A 17,480-nucleotide genomic window follows, 5' to 3' on the forward strand; every position below is an offset into this window, starting at 1 on the left:
CCAGCGTTTAGAACAGTGCTTTGCACATAGTAAGCGCTTAATAAATGCTATCGTTATTATCATTCTCTGGGCCTCAGTTACCTCATCTGGAAAATGGGGATTAAGACTGAGCCCCATTTGAGACAACCTGATTACCTCGTATCTTCCCTAGCACTTAGAACAGTGCTTGTACTTCCCAAGCGCTTAGTACAGTGCTCTGCACACAGTAAGTGCTCAATAAATATGATTGAATGAATGAATGCTTGGCACATAGTGCTTAGAACGGTGCTTGGCACGTAGCACTTAACAAATAACATCATTATTCATTCATTCATTCAACCGTATTTATTGAGCGCTTACTGTGTGCAGAGCACTGTACTAAGCGCTTGGTAAGTACAAGTTGACAACATATAGAGATGGTCCCTACCCAACAGTGGGCTCACAGTCTAGAAGGGGGAGACAGAACAAAACAAAACATATTACCCAAATAAAATAAATAGAATAAATATGTACAAATAAATAGAGTAATAAATATGTACAAACATATATACATATATACAGGTGCTGTGGGGAGGGGAAGGAGGTAAGGTGGGGGGATGGAGAGGGGGAGGAGGGGGAGAGGAAAGAGGGGGCTCAGTCTGGGAAGGCCTCCTGATAATAATCATTATTATTATAAACATTATCATTATTATCATTAATAATCATTATTATTATCATTATTATTCACCCAATCGGTAAATCAGTCATATTTCCTGAGCACTGTGTGCAGAACACTGTACTAAGCCCTTGGGAAAGTACAGTATAACAGCGTTGATCGGCACATTCCCTGTCCACAGCGAGCTTGCAGTCTAGAAGTGTAGGCAAACATGAATGCAGATTAATAACGGATATGTACATAATCAATCAATCAATCGTATTTATTGAACTCTTACTGTGTGCAGAGCACTGTACTAAGCGCTTGGGAAGTCCAAGTTGGCAACATATAGAGACGGTCCCTACCCAACAGTGGGCTCACAGTCTAGAAGGGGGAGACAGAACACAACAAAACATATTAACCAAATAAAATAAATAGAATAAATATGTACAAATAAATAAATAGAGTAATAAATATATACAAACATATATACAGGTGCTGTGGGGAAGGGAAGGAGGTAAGACGGGGGGATTGAGAAGGGGATGAGGGGGAGAGGAAGGAGGGGGCTCAGTCTGGGAAGGCCTCCTAAGTGCTGTGGGGCTGAAAGAGGGGGGAATAAAGTGTGCAAAACTGTCAACTCGAGGGCAGGGAATATGTCTGTTATTATTATATTGTAATAATAATTATTATTATGATATTTGTTAAGAGCTTATTATGTGCCAAGCATTGTTCTAAGCCCTGCGGTTGATACAAGGTAATCAGGTCGGACACCGTCCCTGTCCCACATGGGGCTCACAGTCTTAATCCCCATTTTACAGATGAGGTAACTGGGGCCCAGAGAAGTTCAGTGACTAGCCCAAGGTCACACAGCAGACGAGTGGAAGAACTGGCGTTAGAACCCACGTCCTCTGACTCCCAAGCCCATGGTCTTGCCAATAGTCTAGGCTTGTAACAATAATAATGATGGTATTTGTTAAGCGCTTACTATGTGCAAAGCACTGTTCTAAATGCTGGGGGGATACAAAGTGATCAGGTTGTCCCACGTGGGTCTCACAATCTTAATCCCCATTTTACAGATAATAATAATAATGGCATTTATTAAGTGCTTACTATGTGCAAAGCACTGTTCTAAGCACTGGGGCGGTTACAAGGTGATCAGGTTGTCCCACGTGGGGCTCACAGTCTTCATCCTCAATTTCCAGATGAGGGACCTGAGGCCCAGAGAAGTGAAGCGACTTGCCTAAAGTCACACAGCTGACAAATGGCGGAGCCGGGATTTGAACCCACGACCTCTGACTCCAAAGCCCGGGCTCTTTCCGCTAAGCCACGCTGTAACTGAGGCACAGGGAAGTTAAGCACTCTCCCAAGTGCTTAGTTGGGTGTTCTGCGCGCAGTAAGCACTCAAGACTGTGAGCCCACTGTTGGGTAGGGACCGTCTCTATATGTTGCCAACTTGTACTTCCCAAGCACTTAGTACAGTGCTCTGCACACAGTAAGTGCTCAATAAATACGATTGATTGATTGATTGATTGATTGATTGATTGATTGACTGAACGAAGAGTGCCCCAGAAGGGAGAGGGAGAAGAGGAAATGAAGCCTTGGCCAGGGAAGGCCCTCTTGGAGGAGGTGGGCCTTCAATAATCAATCAATCAATCGTATTTATTGAGCGCTTACTATGTGCAGAGCACTGTACTAAGCGCTTGGGAAGTACAAATTGGCATCACATAGAGACAGTCCCTACCCAACAGTGGGCTCACAGTCTAAAAGGGGGAGATAGAGAACAGAACCAAACATACCAACAAAATAAAATAAGTAGGATAGAAATGTACAAGTAAAATAAATAAATAAATAAATAAACAAATAGAGTAATAAATATGTACAACCATACATACATATATACAGGTGCTGTGGGGAAGGGAAGGAGGTAAGACGGGGGGATGGAGAGGGGGACGAGGGGGAGAGGAAAGAAGGGGCTCAGTCTGGGAAGGCCTCCTGGAGGAGGTGAGCTCTCAGCAGGGCCTTGAAGGGAGGAAGAGAGCTAGCTTGGCGGGTGGGCAGAGGGAGGGCATTCCAGGCCCGGGGGATGACGTGGGCCGGGGGTCGATGGCGAGACAGGCGAGAGCGAGGTACGGTGAGGAGATTAGTGGTGGAGGAGCGGAGGGTGCGGGCTGGGCAGTAGAAGGAGAGAAGGGAGGTGAGGTAGGAGGGGGCGAGGTGATGGACAGCCTTGAAGCCCAGGATGAGGAGTTTCTGCTTGATGCGCAGATTGATCGGTAGCCATTGGAGGTTTTTGAGGAGGGGAGTAATATGTCCAGAGCGTTTCTGGACAAAGATAATCCGGGCAGCAGCATGAAGTATGGATTGAAGTGGAGAGAGACACGAGGATGGGAGATCAGAGAGAAGGCTGGTGCAGTAGTCCAGACGGGATAGGATGAGAGCTTGAATGAGCAGGGTAGCGGTTTGGATGGAGAGGAAAGGGCGGATCTTGGCAATGTTGCGGAGCTGAGACCGGCAGGTTTTGGTGACGGCTTGGATGTGAGGGGTGAATGAGAGAGCGGAGTCGAGGATGACACCAAGGTTGCGGGCTTGTGAGACGGGAAGGATGGTAGTGCCGTCAACAGAGATGGGAAAGTCAGGTAGAGGACAAGGTTTGGGAGGGAAGACAAGGAGCTCAGTCTTCGACATGTTGAGCTTTAGGTGGCGGGCGGACATCCAGATGGAGATGTCCTGAAGGCAGGAGGAGATGCGAGCCTGGAGGGAGAGGGAGAGAGCAGGGGCAGAGATGTAGATCAGGGTGTCATCAGCGTAGAGATGATAGTTGAAGCCGTGGGAGCGAATGAGGTCACCAAGGGAGTGAGTGTAGATTGAGAACAGAGGGGGACCAAGCACTGAACCTTGGGGAACCCCCACAGGAAGAGGATGGGAGGGGGAGGAGGAGCCTGCAAAAGAGACTGAGAAAGAACGACCGGAGAGATAAGAGGAGAACCAGGAGAGGACGGAGTCTGTGAAGCCAAGGTCAGATAGCGTGTTGAGGAGAAGGGGGTGGTCCACAGTGTCAAAGGCAGCTGAGAGGTCGAGGAGGATTAGGACAGAGTAGGAGCCGTTGGATTTGGCAAGCAGGAGGTCATTGGTGACCTTTGAGAGGGCAGTTTCCGTGGAATGAAGGGGATGGAAGCCAGACTGGAGGGGGTCGAGGAGAGAGTTGGTGTTGAGGAATTCTAGGCAGCGCGTGTAGACAACTCGTTCAAGGAGTTTGGAAAGGAATGGTAGGAGGGAGATGGGACGATAACTAGAAGGTGAGGTGGGGTCAAGAGAGGGTTTTTTTAGGATGGGAGAGACATGGGCATGTTTGAAGGCAGAGGGGAAGGAACCAGTGGAGAGTGAGCGGTTGAAGATGGAAGTTAAGGAGGGGAGAAGGGATGGAGCGAGAGATTTCATAAGATGAGAGGGAATGGGGTCAGAAGCACAGGTGGCCGGAGTAGCACTTGAGAGGAGGGAGGAGAGTTCCTCTGAGGATACCGCTGGGAAGGATGGGAGAGTAGCAGAGAGTGTTGAGAGCCGGGGGGTTGGAGAAAGGGGGGGAAGAGACTTTGGGGATCCAATAAGGATTTGAAGGTGGGAAGCGGGACCGTCTGCCGAGTGTGAGGAGGGAGGGCATTCCAGGCCGGAGGCAGGATGTGGGCGAGAGTTCGGCAGCGGGATAGATCATCATCAGTCATATTTATTGAGCGCTTACTGTGTGCAGAGCACTGTACTAAGCGCTTGAGATCATGACACAGTGAGCAGGTGGCATTTGGGGAGCAAGTAGGAATGGCAGTGACCTATAGAAAACTGGAGACGGAGAGTTAGGGGAGGAGGGAGGAGTGGGAGACAGATAGATGGGGCAGTTGAATTGCTTCAATCAATCATTCAATCAATCCTATTTTTTGCAGGGGATTGGCTGGAATTTGTTAAGCGCTTACTATGTGCCAAGCACTGAGAGCTCACCTCCTCCAGGAGGCCTTCCCAGACTGAGCCCCTTCCTTCCTCTCCCCCTTGTCCCCCTCTCCATCCCCCCCATCTTACCTCCTTCCCTTCCCACAGCACCTGTATATATGTATATATGTTTGTACATATTTATTACTCTATTTATTTATTTATTTTACTTGCACATATCCATTCTGTTTTATTTTGTTAGTATGTTTGGTTTTGTTCTCTGTCTCCCCCTTTTAGACTGTGAGCCCACTGTTGGGTAGGGACCGTCTCTATCTGTTGCCAACTTGTACTTCCCAAGCGCTTAGTACAGTGCTCTGCACACAGTAAGCGCTCAATAAATACGATTGATTGATTGATTGATTCTAAGCACTGGGGTTAATACAAGGTAATCAGGGTGTCCCTCGCGGGGCTTACAGTCATAATCCCCATTTTACAGATGAGATAACTGAGGCACATAGAATAATAATAATAATGGCATTTATTAAGCGCTTCCTATGTACAAAGCACTGTTCTAAGCACTGGGGTGGATACAAGGTAATCAGGGTGTCCCACGTGGGGCTCACAGTCATAATCCCCAGTTTCCAGATGAGATAACTGAGACACAGAGAATAATAGTAATGGCATTTATTAAGCGCTTACTATGTGCAAAGCACTGTTCTAAGCACTGGGGTGGATACAAGGTAATCAGGGTGTCCCACACGGGGCTAACAGTCATAATCCCTATTTTACAGATGAGATAACTGAGGCACAGAGAATAATAATAATAATTTTAATAATAATGGCATTTATTAAGCGCTTACTATGTGCAAAGCATTGTTCTAAGCGCTGGGGTAGATACAAGGTAATCAGGTTGTGTGCAAAGCATTGTTCTAAACGCTGGGGTAGATACAAGGTAATCAGGTTGTCCCACGTGGGGCTCACAGACTTAATCCCCATTTTACAGATGAGGTAACTGAGGCCCAGAGAAGTGAAGTGACTTGCCCAAAGTCACACAGCTGACAAGTGGTGGGAGCCAGGATTTGAACCCATGACCTCTGACTCCAAAGCCCGGGCTCTTTCCACTGAGCCACGCTGCTTCTCTGAAAGTGAAGTGACCTGCCCAAAGTCACACAGCTGACAAGTGGTGGAGCTGGGATTAGAACCCGTGACTTCTAACTCCCAAGCCCGTGCTCTTTCCACTAAATAAATAAATAAATAACAAATAATGATGGCATTTATTAAGTGCTTACTATGTGCAAAGCACTGTTCTAAGTGCTGGGGAGGTTACAAGGTGATCAGGTTGTCCCACGGGGGGCTCACAGTCTTAATCCCCATTTTACAGATGAGGTCGCTGAGGCACAGAGAAGTTAAGTGACTAGCCCAAAGTCACACAGCTGACATTTGGCAGAGCTGGGGTTTGAACCCATGACCTCTGACTCCAAAGCCCGGGCTCTTTCCACTAAGCCATGCTGCTTCTCATTGCTTCTCATTGCTTCTCACGCTGCTGCTTATTGAGCGCTTACTGTCTACAGAGCACTGTCTCAAGCGCTTGGGCGAGTAGATTACAACGAAATAGAATTGGTAGACACGTTCCCCTTCCTTCCTCTCCCCCTCGTCCCCCTCTCCATCCCCCCCATCTTACCTCCTTCCCTTCCCCACAGCACCTGTATATATGTATATATGGTTGTACATATTTATTACTCTATTTATTTATTTTACTTGTACATATCTATTCTATTTATTTTATTTTGTTAGTATGTTTGGTTTTGTTCTCCATCTCCCCCCTTTTAGACTGTGAGCCCACTGTTGGGTAGGGACCATCCCTATATGTTGCCAATTTGTACTTCCCAAGCGCTTAGTACAGTGCTCTGCACATAGTAAGCGCTCAGTAAATATGATTGATGATGATGATGATTCCCTGCCCACGACGAGCTTACAGTCTAGAGGGGGAGACAGACATTAATATAATAATAATACTAATGATGGCATTTATTAAGTGGTTACTATGTGCAAAGCACTGTTCTAAGCGCTGGGAGGATACAAGGTGATCAGGTTGTCCCACGGGGGGGCTCACAGTCTTCATCCCCATTTTACAGGTGTGGTAACTGAGGCCCAGAGAAGTGAAGTGACTTGCCCGAGGTCACCCAGCAGACAAGTGGCAGAGCTGGGATTAGAACCCTTGACCTTTGACTCCCGAGCCCGTGCTCTTTCCACTGAGCCACACTGCTTCTCTTAATATAAATCAATCAATCAATCGTATTTATTGAGCACTTACTGTGTGCAGAGCACTGTACTAAGCACTTGGGAAGTACAAGTTGGCAACATATAGAGATGATCCCTACCCAACAGTGGGCGCACAGTCTAAAAGGGGGAGACAGAGAAGTGAAGTGACTTGCCCAAAGTCACACAGCAGACAATCAATCAATCAATCGTATTTATTGAGCGCTTACTGTGTGCAGAGCACTGGACTAAGCGCTTGGGAAGTCCAAGTTGGCAACATCTAGAGACAGTCCCTACCCGACAGTGGGCTCCCAGTCTAGAAGGGGGAGACAGAGAACAAAACAAAGCATATTAACAAAAATAAAATAAATACAATAGATATGTACAAGTAGAATCAATAAATAAATAGAGTAATAAATACGAACAAACATATATACAGGTGATCGACAATCAATCAATCGTATAAATTGTGGATATGTACATAAGCGCTCTCGGGCGGGCCGAGTAGTGGTGAATAAAGGGAGAGAATCAGGGTGATGGAGAGGGGAGTGGGAGAAGAGGAAAGGAGGGATTAGTCAGGGAAGGCCTCCTGGAGGAGATGGGCCTTCAATAAGGTTTTGAAGGGGGAGAGAGTGATTGTCTGGTGGAGATGAAGAGACGTGGGCGAGAGGTCGACAGCGGGATACACGAGATCAAGCTGCGGTGAAAAGGTTGGCGTTAGAGGGGCGAAGCGTGAGAGCTGGGTGCGAGAGAAGATGGGGGCAAGGTGATTGACTGCTCCAAAGCCAATGGTGAGGAGTTTGTTTGAAACGGGTTGGTGGGCAACCACTGGAGGTTGTTGAGGAGCGGGGAAACATGGACCGAATGTTTTGGTTGAACAATGATCCGGGCAGCAGAGTGAAGTATGGACCGGAGTTTTATGATATCAATACATATCTATTCTATTTATTTTATTTTGTTAGTATGTTTGGTTTTGTTCTCTGTCTCCCCCTTTTAGACTGTGAGCCCACTGTTGGGTAGGGACTGTCTCTGTATGTTGCCAATTTGTACTTCCCAAGTGCTTAGTACAGTGCTCTGCACATAGTAAGCGCTCAATAAATACGATTGATGATGATGATAATATCAATCAATCAGTCAATCATATTTATTGAGCACTTACTGTGTGCAGAACACTGTACTAAGCGCTTGGGAAGTCCGAGTTGGCAACATATAGAGACAGTCCCTACCCAACAGTGGGCTCACAGGCTAAAAGTCTGAATGATAGCATTCATTAAGTGCTTACTATGTGCAAAGCACCGTTGTAAGCACTGGGGAGGTTACAAGGTGATCAGGTTGTCTCACGGGGGGCTCCCAGTCTTCATCCCCATTTTCCAGATGAGGGAAGTGAGGCCCAGAGAAGTGAAGTGACTTGCCCAAAGTCACACAGCTGACAAGTGGCGGAGTCGGGATTTGAATTGGGAGTTGGGAGAGACGGGAGGCTGGGAGGTCAGCAAGGAGGCTGATATGGTAATCCAGGTGGGAGAGGATTAGGGATTGCAGTAACGTGGCTGCAGTTGGGATGGAGAGGAAAGGGCGGATTTTAGCAATGTTGGGAAGATGGGACCGACAGGATTTGGTGTTTCATTCATTCATTCAATCGTATTTATTGAGCGCTTACTGTGTGCACAGCACTGTACTAAGCGCATGGGAAGTCCAAATCAGCAACACCTAGAGACAGTCTTAGAGATGTTGGGAAGGTGGGACTGACAGGATTTGGTGATTCATTCATTCATTCAATCGTATTTATTGAGCGCTTACTGTGTGCACAGCACTGTACTAAGTGCATGGGAAGTCCAAGTCACCAACATCTAGAGACGGTCCCTACCCGACAGCGGGCTCACAGTCTAGAAGGGGGAGACGGACGACAAAACAAAACATATTAACAAAATAAAATAAATAGAATAAATATGTACAAGTAAAATAGAGTAATAAATATGTACAAACATATATACATATATGCATATATACAGGTCGTGTGTTCTAATCCTGGCTCCGCCACTTATCAGCTGTGTGACCTTGGGCAGTCACTTCACTTCTCTGGGCCTCAGTTACCCCATTTGTAAAACGGGGATGAAGATCGTGAGCCCCAAGTGGGACAACCTGATCACCTTGTATCCTCCCCAGCGCTTAGAACAGTGCTTTGCACATAGCAAGCACTTAAGAAATGCCATCATTATTATTATTATTCTCTGTGATGGGTTGACTACGTGTGTTGAGAGAGAGGAGTCAAGGATAACGCCAAGGTTTCAAGCTTGTAAGAAAAGAAGGATGGTGGTAATAATAATAATATTAATAATGGCATTTGTTAAGCGCTTACTATGTGCAAAGCACCATTCTAAGCACTTGGGGGGATACAAGGTGATCAGGTTGTCCCACGGGGGGCTCACAGTCTTAATCCCCATTTTACAGATGAGGGAACTGAGGCCCAGAGAAGTGAAGTGACTTGCCCAGAGTCACACAGCTGACAAGTGGCGGAGGCGGGATGAGAACCCATGACTTCTGGCTCCCAAGCCGGAGCTCTTTCCACTGAGCCACGCTGCTACAGTGACAGGAAAATCAGGAGGATGATAGAATTTAGGTGGGAAAATTTGGAGTTCTGTTTTGGACATTGTGGACACTTAACATCACTTCTTTTTTCCTTGTGGAAAAGTAATTGAGGGTCGCTGCTAGACACCAGCGAGTCACAGTGACGCTTCTTCTGCCCCCTCCCCAAAACCACCGTCCCCCTAGACTGTAAACTGATTGTGGGCAGGGAACGTGTGCCTGCCAGCTCTGTTGTATCACTCTCCCAAGCACTAGAACAGTGCTTTGCACATAGTAAGTGCTTAATAAATGCCATCATTATTATTATTATTATTATTATTATTATTATTATTATTCTCCCCCTTCTAGACTGTGAGCCCGCTGTTGGGTAGGGACCGTCTCTATATGTCGCAAACTTGGACTTCCCAAGCGCTTAGTACAGTGCTCTGCACACAGTAAGCGCTCAATAAATACGGTTGAATGAATGAATGAATGAATGAACCCCCTCTCTCAGCCCCACAACACTAATGTCCAGATCTGTAATTCACGTATTTATATTAATGTCTGTTTCCCTCTCCAGACTGTAAGCTCATTGTGGGCAGGGAATGTGTCTGTTTATTGTTATAATCAACACCTGTATATATGTTTGTACAGATTTATTGCTCTATTTATTTTACTTGTACATATTTACTATTCTATTTATTTTACTTGTACATATTTACTATTCTATTTATTTTATTAATGATGTGTACATAGCTATAATTCTATTTATTCTCTATATGTTGCCGACTTGTACTTCCCAAGTGCTTAGTACAGTGCTCTGCACGCAGTAAGCGCTCACTAAATATGATTGAATGAATGAATGAATGAATGAATGTTATAGTGCACTCTCACAAGTGCCTACTCCAGTGCTCTACACACAGTAAGCGCTCAGTAAATACGATTTAATGAATGAATGAATACAGTGCTCCACACAAAATGAGCGCTCAGTAAATACCATTGATAATAACGATGATGACGATTCCGGGACGTTAGTCCAGGGTGGCAATAGAAAGAAAACAAAAGAAGAGGAGAGGTTGAATTTTTGTGAGTTCTGTGAATTGCCTGATCATGCGGTACATTTTTGTACAAAAACGTTCAGGACATGTCATCCCGCTCCTCAGAAAACTCCAGTGGTTGCCCATCCACCTCCGCATCAAATAAAAACTCCTCACCATTGGCTTCAGCGTGGCTCAGTGGAAAGAGCCTGGGCTTTGGAGTCAGAGGTCATGGGTTCAAATCCCAGCTCTGCCAATTGTCAGCTGTGTGACTTTGGGTAAGTCACTTCACTTCTCTGGGCCTCAGTTCCCTCCTCTGTAAAATGGGGATGAAGACTTTGAGCCCCCCGTGGGACAACCTGATCACCTTGTAACCTCTCCAGCACTTAGAACAGTGCTTTGCACATAGTAAGCGCTTAATAAATGCCATTATTATTATTATTATTTAAAGCAGTTCACCACCTTACGCCTTCCTACCTCACTCACTTCTCTCCTTTTACAAGCCAGCCCTCACACTTCACTCCTCTAGTGCTCACCTTCTCACTGGGCCTCAATAATAATAATAATAATAATAATGGCATTTATTAAGTGCTTACTGTGTGCAAAGCACGGTTCTAAGCGCTGGGGAGGTTACAAGGTGATCAGGCAGTCCCACGGGGGGCTCACAGTCTTCACCCTATTTTACAGGTGAGGTAACTGAGGGACAGAGAAGTGAAGTGACATGCCCAAAGTCACCCAGGTGGCAATTGGTAGAACCGGGATTTGAACCCATGACCTCGGACTCCCAAGGCCAGGCTCTTTCCACTGAGCCATGCTGCTTCTCTATCTCATCTATCTCAGCGTCGAGCCCTAGCCCATGTCCTGCTTCTGGCCTGGAACGCCTTCCCTCCTCAAATCCTCCAAACAAAGCCTTACTTAACCGAGCCATCAATGGCGTTTATCGAGTGCTCGTTGTTAAATCGTACTCTCCCTGGTGCTCAGTATAGTCATCTGCAGACACAGTAAGCGCTCAGTAAATACGATTGACCGAATGAATGAATACCTCCATTCATTCCACTGAGCAACGTGCCTCGGTGGAAAGAGCCCAGGCTTGGGAGTCTGAGGTCATATGTTATAATCTGTTTTATTGTCTGTCTCCCCCTTCTAGACTGTGAGCCCGCTGTTGGGTAGGGACCGTCTCTGTATGTTGCCAACTTGTACTTCCCAAGCGCTTAGTACAGTGCTCTGCACACAGTAAGCGCTCAATAAATACAATTGAATGAATGAATGAATGAAGGCCCGTCTCCTCCAAGAGGCCTTCCCAGGCTAAGCCCCACTTTTCCTCATCTTCCACTCCCTTCTGCGTCCCCCTGACTTGCTCTCTTTCCTCTTCCCCCCTCCAAGCCCCAAGACACTTTTGCACATATCTGTAATTTTTTTTAATTTGCATTGCTGTCTGTCTCTCCCCCTGTAGCCTGTAAACCCATTGCGGGCAGGGAATGTGTTTATTGTGTTAATGTAATCTCCCAAGCACTTAGAACAGTGCTCCGCACACAGTAAGCGCTCGATAAATACGACTGAATGAACGAGTGAACGAACGCGGTCGATTTTAACGGTCTACCCTCCATCACTGCTTAGGGCAACAACTCCCAGAATTGGTGACATCCTACAGAAATTGGCTCCTTTCCTCAAGATGTACGGAGAATACGTGAAAGGCTTTGACCACGCAATGGAATTGGTGAAAACCATGATGGAAAGGACTCCTCAGTTCAAATCAGTGATCGAAGATATTCAGGTAATAAGGTGGTTTCCATTCACGTCGTGAGTGTTTTATTTAATGGGCTATTACACAGTGTCCTATGCTTTATAGTGTTAAGAAATTATTAAGAAATAGAAAGAGAATTTGATCCCCAACCTCTTGAAATTTTTCCCGTACCAAATGTTGAGGGGAAGGCAATGATAAGCCACTTCCACATCTTTCCCAAGAAAACTCTATGGATACAAGTACCGGAACGACTTTGACAGAAGATGGGATGTTCTGAAGAGGGTTTGTCCATGGAGTCGCTGTGTGTCGGAAATGACTCGACGGCATTTGAAGAAGAAGAAATGTTGATGGTGGTTTTGACCCCTTTTAAATTGCTGTATGGACCACCAGATCATAAGTACTGCCATTTAAGAAGGAAACTGTTTCTTAGTTTCTTCTCAGTGCATCAAGGAACTTTTTGCACGTTTGTTAAAAAGGACCAATTTCTCCATGATTAGATTTGCTCTAATGTATTTAAACTAATCTGCTTGCCAGCCTTGCATATTTTGAAAAATAAGCAGATTTGAAACAGGTTTTCAACTGAGAACTGATACCGAAGAGGAAGCAAGCCATTAGCAGTACAGAGACAGTTAATCCCCTGTTACGGAATTGTAGTCTAATCTTTTTCTGAGCGCCCTGTGGTTTAATCCTTGATTCCTTAATGAATGTCCTTACTAAATTAATGATTCCCAAGATGGTGGGGGAGATGTACGAGGACCAGAAGCGTATGAATTATTTATTTATAATATTGTCTCCACCTGTAGACTGTAAGCTTGTTGCGGGTTAGGGAATGCATCTGCGGACTCTGTTGTATGTTCTATCCCAAGTGCTTAGTACAGTGCTCTGTGCATAAGAAGCACCCAATAAATACCATTGATGATGATGAAGGGATTGGAAAGAATATTGATAATAAATATTTGAAAGGAAAGAAAGATATGGAGATTGGGTTAGGGAAAAGAAAACATGACAGTGGGGAAATAAGGAAGGGAAGACGCATGAATATAAGATTAAGGCGGTTAGCAAAAAAAGGGCTTGGGTGTGAAAATTTGGGGAAGCTCTGATCTTAATGCCTTTTTTGCATCAGTTAAATGGTCTGTTTTAGGTCACCCAAATTCCTCCTCTCTGTTTTGAAGAAAATCCTCTGCAGTTTTTGCTCAAGAACTCTTGCATGTAATCATAATGTTATTAAGCATTCAACAGCCCCTATGTTCTTATGGACCTGAGCAGACTTTTTATGGTATTTGCTTGGCACTTACTATGTGTCAGGCACTGTTCTAAGCTCAGGGGTAGATAGAAGCTAATCAGATGGGACACAGCCCTTGTCCCACATGGGCCTCACCGTCTTAATTCCCATTTTACAGATGAGGGAGCTGAAGCACAGAGGAGTTAAGTGACTCGCTCAAGGTCACACAGCAGGCGAGTGGCAGAGCCGGAACTCTTTAACCCAGGTTCTTCCAACTCCCAGGCCCGTGCTCTTTCCACTAGACCACACTGATTCTATCTTGTTTCATCATTCTGTTCATTAGTTATATATTGAAAATGGGTCTGATGTTGCCTTAAGATCATCATCATCAATCGTATTTATTGAGCGCTTACTGTGTGCAGAGCATTGTACTAAGCGCTTGGGAAGTACAAGTTGGCTACATATAGAGACAGTCCCTACCCAACAGTGGGCTCACAGTCTAAAAGATCCTGGCTAGCATCTAATGGAGAGGAATGCCTTGATGATTAAGAGTTTCCTGTCAGCTGAAGTTGTTCAGATTTTGCAACCCAGAAATTAGTGTCTCATTTCAGTTGCACACGCATTGCTATTTTGGGGTGTCTGATCATGAAATGGTTTCTGCTTACTCCAGCGAAAATCAACCCAGACTGGTGGTCAAAGCACGTCATTCATGAGCTCATACTTGCCGCAAGTCTCTGAAAAGGACTTTATGGTCAAAAATTGTTAGAAATTGGAAACTGTACACTTTCATAATTTTCTTCCCGGCCTGGTCCGTTAATTTTACTTCATAGCAAAGCAGGGCCTCGTGGGGCTTCTGGGGACAAACTGATTGAAGGGAAATGTGTCTGAAAAGTGTTTCTCTCTCTCTCTCCAGAAACAGAAGGTGTGCGGTCATCTCACACTGCAGCATCACATGCTAGAACCCGTTCAGCGCATTCCCCGCTACGAGATGCTCCTTAAAGACTATCTGAGGAAACTTCCCCCCGAATCCCCAGACTGGAACGACGCTAAGAGTAAGCCAAGTTTTCGTATATTGTGCCTTGATGGTTAAATTGCCAAGCTAGCCCTTGGAAGGGTTTAGATACTGATTTAAATGAGGGGGGTCATAAGATTAATAGATAAAAAAAATCGAATGTTGATTTTGCTGGTTTCCTAATAAGGGATAATGACTAAAATTAGTTGTAAGGATGTGGGTATTAGCAATATTTCACTATCAAAGCACCAGAACCACCTAGCCTTTGAAGATTTCTGGAACTTTTTTTATGGTATTTGTTAAGTGCTTACTATTCGCCAGGTACTGTACTAATCAATCAATCATATCTATTGAGCGCTACTGTGTGCAGAGCACTGTACTAAGCGCTTGGGAAGTACAAGTTGGCAACATATAGAGACGGTCCCAACCCAACAGTGGGCTCACAGTCTACAAGGGGGAGACCGAGAACAAAACAAAACATATTAACAAAATAAAATAAATAGAATTCATAATAAATAAATAAATAAGCATTCATTCATTCAGTCGTATTTATTGAGCACTTACTGTGCGCAAAGCACCGTACTAAGCGCTTGGGAGAGTACAGTATGACAACAAACAGATGTATTCCTGCCCACAAGAAGTTCACAATTTAGAGGGAGAGACAAACATTAATATAAATGAATGAATAGATCAATAAATAAATGAGCAAGCACTGAGGTAGATACAAGACAAGCAGGTTAGACACAGTCCATGTCCCAACTGGGGCTCACAGGCTTGGTAACTGAAGCACAGAGAAGCTAAGTGACTTGCCCAAGGTCACCCAGCAGACAAGTGGCGGAGCCAGGATTAGAACCCGGGTCCTCCTGACTCCCAAGCCCAGGCTGTATCCACTAGGCCATATACCGCTTCTTGTTTGTACCTCCACAATGATTCCACAATCCACCGTTTTCCTCTCCTGCTACCCTGTGGGTCAGGCAATTTCATGTTCCTCCTTGACTAGTGCACAAACCTTCATCTCTGACCTCACTGCCTCCTGTCTCTCCCTACTCCAATTCGTACTTCACTCTGCTGCCTGGCTCATTTTTCTAAAACATCACTCTGCACACATCTCCCCACTCCTCAAATAAGCCTCCGATGGTTACCAATTCCTCTCCATATCCAACAGAAACTTCTATCAAGGCTTTCCATCTCCTCGCCCCCTCCTACCTCCCCCCCTTCTCTCCTTCTCCAGCCCAGCCCGCACCCTCCGCTCCTCTGCCGCGAATCTCCTCACCGTGCCTCGTTCTCGCCTGTCCCGCCATCGACCCCTGGCCTGGAATGCCTTCCCTCCACACATCCACCAAGTTAACTCTCTTCTTCCCTTCAAAGCCCTACTGAGAGCCCACCTCCTCCAGGAGGCCTTCCCAAACTGAGCCCCCTCCTTCCTCTCCTCCTCCCCACCCCCCCGCCCTACCTCCTTCCCCTCCCCACAGCACCTGTATAGATGTTTGTACAGATTTATTGCTCTATTTTACTTGTACATAGTTACTATTCTATTTATTTTGTTAATGATGTGCATATAGCTATAAATCTATTTATTCTAACATTTTTGACACCTTTTTCCTTTTTTTGTTTTGTTGTCTGTCTCCCCCTTCTAGACTGTGAGCCTGCTGTTGGGTAGGGACCGTCTCTATATGTTGCCAACTTGGACTTCCCAAGTGCTTAGTACAGGGCTCTGCACATAGTAAGCGCTCAATAAATACGTTTGAATGAATGAATGAATGAATGAATATCAGTTTTAAGGCACTCAGTTATCTTTCTCCCCTGTACTTATCCTTACTCCTCTCCCACTACAGCCCAATTCACAACTCATTCCCCCTCAAGCCAACCTACTCATTAGACCTCATTCTTTCTCCTGTCACCAACCTCTTCCTCACATGCTCCCTTCTGCTTACAGCTCTCTCCCTCCTTCACAACTTACACAACCATTTCTCTCCATCTTCAAAGCCCTCCAGAAGTCACATCCAGGAGGGCTTTCCTGGGTAATCCCTCATATCTTCTTCCAGCTTCAAAGTCTTCCCACGTTCAGCGCTTCAGCATCAGCTAAACACTTAGGTACTAACAGAACGCTGTACTTAAGTCTATATCTCTGTAGTCTATTAATACTTTCTCCTCCCTTTAATTTACGTGTCCTTCCTCCCGCAATTTTGTAAGCACCCTGAGGGGCTGGACTCAAATCTCCTGATTTCTGTTGGAATCCCTCAGGCACTTAGTACAGTGCTTTCCTCACCGAATCAATCAATGGCATGTATTGAGCGCTTACTTTATGATTCAGTGCCTGGGTGAGTACTTTACGATAGAGTTGTTAGACATGATCCCTGCCCTTAAAGAACTTACCCTCTGTTAATTTGTTATGGTATTTATTAGGCACTTACTATGTGTCAAGCACTCTTCTGTCAAGAAGAACTTACCATTTAAAGACTTTACCATTTAAAGAACTTACCATTTAAAGAACCATTAAAGAACTTTACCATTTATTTATTTATTATGGTATTTATTAGGCACTTACTATATGTCAAGCGCTGCTTCTTCAAGAAGCAGCGTGGCTCAGTGGGAAGAGCCCGGGCTTGGGAATCAGAGGTCATGGGTTCTAATCCCGGCTCCGCCTTGTGTCAGCTGTGTGACCTTGGGCAAGTCACTTCTCTGTGCCTCAGTTACCTCAGATCTGTAAAATGGGGATGAAGACTGCGAGCCCCACAAGGGACAACCTGATTGCCTTGTACGTATCCCAGCGCTTAGAACATTGCTTTGCACATAGTAAGCGCTTAACAAATACCAACATTATTATTATTTTTCTGAGCGCTGGGCAGATGTAAGTTGTCCAGCGCTTAGAACATAATGATAATGATAATAATGATGGCATTTTTAAGTGCTTATTATGTGCAAAGCACTGTTCTAAGCGCTGGGGAGGATAGAAGGTAATCAGGTGTCCCACATGGGGTTTACAGTCTTAATCCCCATTTTACAGATGAGGCAACTGAGGCCCAGAGAAGTTAAGTGACTTGCCCAAAGTCACACAGCTGATAATTGGCGGAGTCGGGATTAGAACCCATGACCTCTGTCTCCAAAGCCCGGAC

At 45.4% G+C, this 17,480-nt stretch overlaps 1 protein-coding gene across 3 annotated transcripts in view; it reads left to right on the plus strand.

Annotated features, from left to right (window-relative positions):
* FGD4 (FYVE, RhoGEF and PH domain containing 4) overlaps window positions 1-17,480 on the plus strand; it is a 387,351-nt gene that overhangs the window by 332,520 nt on the left and 37,351 nt on the right. For all 3 annotated transcript variants that reach the window (XM_038741145.1, XM_038741142.1, XM_038741133.1), the window contains exons 7-8: window positions 12,004-12,160; window positions 14,266-14,404. In XM_038741145.1, coding sequence (XP_038597073.1) covers window positions 12,004-12,160; window positions 14,266-14,404 — 296 coding nt within the window. The remainder of the gene's footprint in view (window positions 1-12,003; window positions 12,161-14,265; window positions 14,405-17,480) is intronic.

Source organism: Tachyglossus aculeatus, chromosome 2 (assembly GCF_015852505.1).
Source record: "Tachyglossus aculeatus isolate mTacAcu1 chromosome 2, mTacAcu1.pri, whole genome shotgun sequence".
In the NCBI taxonomy this organism is placed as follows: domain Eukaryota; kingdom Metazoa; phylum Chordata; class Mammalia; order Monotremata; family Tachyglossidae; genus Tachyglossus; species Tachyglossus aculeatus.